Consider the following 4,632-nt stretch of genomic DNA (forward strand, 5'->3'; position numbering starts at 1 on the left):
GGCATGTGGGATCTTCCCGGACAGGGGCACGAACCCGTGTCCCCTGCATCGGCAGGCGGACTCCCAACCACTGCGCCACCAGGGAAGCCCCAAAATATCTCTTTTCTATTAGACAGAATTCTGACAGACTGAGTAGAGATCAAATACAGTGCAGGCTCTACCACTTATCAACTCCTTCCTGACAGAAGGCAAATCACTCAACATTTCTCAGCCTCAGTTTCCTCCTTTGCAAATAGAGATGATTGTACATACTTATGCGCCTGCTGTGAAGAAAAAATATACCTTAAATTTAAAGCACTTGGGGACTTCCTTGGCAGTCCAGTGGTTGGAACTTTGCCTTCCAATGCAGGGGTTGCGGGTTCGATCCCTGGTCGGGGAGCTAGGATCCCACATGCCTCGTGGCCAAAAAACAAAACAAAACATAGAACAGAAGCAATATTGTAACAGATTCAATAAAGACTTTAAAAATGGTCCACATCAAAAAAAATCTTAAAAAAAAATGTAAAGCACTTGGCAGTCATTATTAGTGGTATGAGTGGTAATAGTAGCATTTTCAGAAATCTCCCAATTTCTTAACTATCACTAAAAATTATAATGACTTCATCTCAGTGAAATATTCTAATAAACGTCATATTCATCATTTGAATTTAGACCGTGCTGTTTTTGAGTTTAAGGACTTGTATCTTGTTTATTTTGATATGTTTTTTTGAATTGATTCTGTATTTAATGAATTAGGTAGTACTTGAAAGTTTTCCTTATTTTAGGCTGGCTCTGAATCTAAGACCACACTGCAATGGACTAGTTCCTTACCTATTGGATAATTATTCTTACCAACTAATGGACTTTGACAGCTCTGTAAGACAGCTAAGTATAAAATGCTAGACTTTAAGAATCCATGAAGGGGACTTCCCTGGTGGTGCAGTGGTTAAGAATCCGCCTGCCAATGCAGGGGACACGGTTCCAGCCCTGGTCTGGGAAGATCCCACGTGCCTCAGAACAACTAAGCCTGTGAGCCACAACTACTGAGCCTGCGCTCTAGAGCCCATGAGCCACAACTACTGAGCCCGCGAGCCACAACTACTGAAGCCCACACGCCTAGAGCCCGTGCTCTGCAACAAAGAGAAGCCACCGCAATGAGAAGCCCGCACACTGCAACGAAGAGTAGCCCCCACTCACCGCAACTAGAGAAAGCCCGCGTGCAGCAATGAAGACCCAACGCAGCCAAAAATTAATTAATTAATTAATTTAAAAAAAAAAAAAAAAAAAGAGGCCTCCCGCGTCATGTCGGCCCAGGGTGACTGCGAGTTCCTGGTGCAGCCAGCCCGCGGGCTGGTACAGCAGGACCTATGGGCTGCCAAGGCTTGGCTGATCACGGCCTGCAGCCTCTAACCCACCGACTTCAGCAACTCTTCCTGGTCGGGTCCAGTGTGAAATGTTACTACAGGTTACGGAACAATGCTTCAACACTTTGGAACGATCAGAAATGTTGCTTCTACTTTTGAGACGATTCCCTGAAACAGTGGTACAGCATGGGGTTGGCCTTGGGGAGGCACTATTGGAGGCTGAAACTATTGAAGAGCAAGAATCTCCTGTTAACTGTTTTAGAAAAGGTGCCCAAGAAACGTCTGATTTAATGTCACCAAGCAAACGTAGCTCTCAGAAGTACATAATAGAGGAGCTGACTGAAAAATCATCCCAGATCATCGTGGACCCTTGGGAGAGGTTAAGATTTTTGTTTGTTTGTTTGTTTTTGCGGTACGCGGGCCTCTCACTGCTGTGGCCTCTCCCGTTGCAGAGCACAGGCTCCGGACGCGCAGGCTCAGCGGCCATGGCTCACGGGCCCAGCCGCTCCGCCAACCACTGCGCCACCAGGGAAGCCCTAAGATTTTGAACGTTGTTGGAATGAGATGTGACTGGCAGATGGATAAAGGAAGACGAAGCTATGGTGATATTTTGCATAGAATGAAGGATCTCTGCAGATACATGAACAACTTTGATAACGAAGCTCATGCAAAATATAAAAACCAAGTGGTTTATTCCACTATGTTGGTCTTCCTTAAGAATGCATTTCAGTATGTCAACAGCATACAGCAATCTCTGTTCCAAGGTCCTAATGCCCCTAGCCAAGTTCCACTGGTTCTTCTGGAAGACATATCAAATGTATACGGTGATGTAGAAATTGATCACAATAAACACATACATAAAAAGAGGAAACTAGCTGAGGGAAGAGAAAAAACCATGAGTTCGGACGATGAAGACTGTTCAGCAAAAGGAAGGAATCGTTGCATTGTTGTCAATAAGGCAGAACTTGCTAACTCAATCGAGGTGTTGGAAAGCTTTAAGTTGGCCAGAGAGAGCTGGGAGCTGCTCTATTCCCTGGAATTCCTTGACAAGGAATTTACAAGAATATCTTTAGCGTGGAAGACGGATACTTGGCTTTGGTTGAGAATCTTCCTCAATGATATGATCATCTATCAGGGTCAATATAAAAAGGCCATAGCGAGCCTGCACCACTTGGCAGCTCTCCAGGGTCCACTTCTTCAGCCACAGATCTCAGGACAGGGGACCTTGGAGCATCAGAGGGCACTCATCCAGCTGGCGACCTTCCCCTTTGCCTTGGGGGAGTACAGAATGACCTGTGAGGAAGTCCTTGATTTGATGTGCTACATGGTCCTCCCCATCCAGGACGGAGGCAAGTCACAGGAAGAACCCTCAAAAATAAAGCCCAAGTTTAGAAAAGGTTCATATCTGAAGTTTCTGCCTTGTACTAGCAAGGCTATCGTGCCCTATTGCCTGCACTTAATGTTAGCTTGTTTTAAGCTTAGAGCCTTCACAGACAGCAGAGACGACATGGTGCTGGGGCACGTGATCGTGCTGCTTCAGCAGGACTGGCCGTGGGGAGAGACCCTTTTCTTGAAAGCCATCAATAAGATTTGCCAGCAAGGAAACTTCCAATATGAGAATTTTTTTCAATTATGTTACTAATTTCGACATGCTGGAGGAATTCGCCTACCTGAGAACTCAGGAAAGTGGGAAGATACATCTGGAACTACAGCCCAATCAAGGAAAGCTGATCAAGCACCACACGGTCACCCGTGGCATTACCAAGGGCTTGAAGGAGGACTTCAGCCTGGCCATGGAGTGCCAGGTGTCCCGCTGTGGGGAGAACTTGATGCTGGTGCTGTATAGGTTCTGCATCAACGAGAAGATCTTGCTGCTCCAGACTCTGGCCTGACCGGCCCTCCCGCCAGAGGCAGCCCACAGCCGCGGGGCTCTGGGGAGACACAAAGTGTGGCTGAGCGTTGCAGTCATCGCTCTTCAAAAGAAGACCATCGGTGTTTTAACTCATTGGTTGCTTAGAAGTAATTCCCAACAGTCCAAGAAGCTATTTCTATTTTTGTCATAGTTTGTAATTTTTGTAAAACAAAAGAACCTGTTTTGTAAATAAAATCATCCTAAATTTGAAAAAAAAAAAAAAGAATCCATGAAGAAATAAATTGTACTTGTTTGTTCCCAAATCAGCCAAAAAATTTTGTACAGAGCCTGTCTGGCACATACATGAATGACTGAATAAATAAAAGAATAAATGAGCAATTGAAAAAAATTTATCCTAAGTTTAGGGGGAACCAATTTGTGCTTACATCCATTATTAATTATTTGTGATTTAGAGTATCTTCCAAATCCATTTTTGAAACAAACTCTAAGGACACCAAAGTGTCAATCAAAAAGATTGATTGTCGCACAGACTCTTGGTTGATTGATACTTATCTTTGCAATTTTTACTCACTGATCATAGCTTTAGATTCAGTGGAAAGGAAAAAACTGGGAAGCACTCTGAATTGACCCCAAATTAAAACTTTTATTTGGCTTCTATTCAGGAATGCAGAGAATGAAAAACCCTGGCTCTTCTCTGAAGCTTTCCCTGACACATACACTCCCAACCCACTCCCCCATTCATCACACCTCTGGCTTACTCTTATCTTTGCATGTATTATAAAGCAGAACAAATACTTGTTACTTGTTCTGTGAGCAGCTGGAGGCCAGGAACCAACAATCAATCCATTTCTTTCTCCCTAGTGCCTGGGATATATATTGAATTTTGGGGGTGGGGGGAGATTAAATGGGTCCTCAATAAACATAGAACTATTGAAACGATCAAGCTTGTGATCTATCTTCTACTACTAATTCCACCTGCTTCTTGATGAAAGCTCAGTAAGCTTACTGCAGGGTGGATGTGAACAGTAATTAAGCATGATGGCAACTGTTGAGCCCTTAAGCTATACCCATCTCCAAATTAACATGTAGATCACTTATTAACACTTATGGGACAGTCTAAGAGATGAAGCCTGCCTGGAACTCAATCTTCAAAATGTTCCCAAGGTCCACCTCCTTCATGAAGCCCTCGTAGACCAACCCAACCACTTTACTCCTATCTAAATGCTTAGCATGGAATCTTTACATATTTATGAAACAAGAAGCTTCTTATTAAACAAACAAATATAAAATAAGCAAACACATTTATTGTTTATATCATCTTCTAGATGTTTAATTATATGCTGTCTTATGATGACTTTTTTCATTATCATAACTTCTTGAAATATCTGGTTTTTTCTAATCTCATGATTAACTTTT

General features: G+C 43.3%; 1 protein-coding gene across 1 annotated transcript; it reads left to right on the forward strand.

The window, feature by feature from the left end:
- The first annotated feature begins 1,281 nt into the window (after nt 1-1,281).
- On the forward strand, nt 1,282-3,235 carry LOC102988698 (integrator complex subunit 10-like). The gene is given in 4 exon segments (XM_024129915.1): nt 1,282-1,403; nt 1,405-1,734; nt 1,878-2,964; nt 2,966-3,235. Coding segments are annotated over 4 exon segments (1,809 nt in total).
- Nucleotides 3,236-4,632: the final 1,397 nt, after the last annotated feature.

Source organism: Physeter macrocephalus, chromosome 15, assembly GCF_002837175.3.
Source record: "Physeter macrocephalus isolate SW-GA chromosome 15, ASM283717v5, whole genome shotgun sequence".
Lineage (NCBI taxonomy): Eukaryota > Metazoa > Chordata > Mammalia > Artiodactyla > Physeteridae > Physeter > Physeter macrocephalus.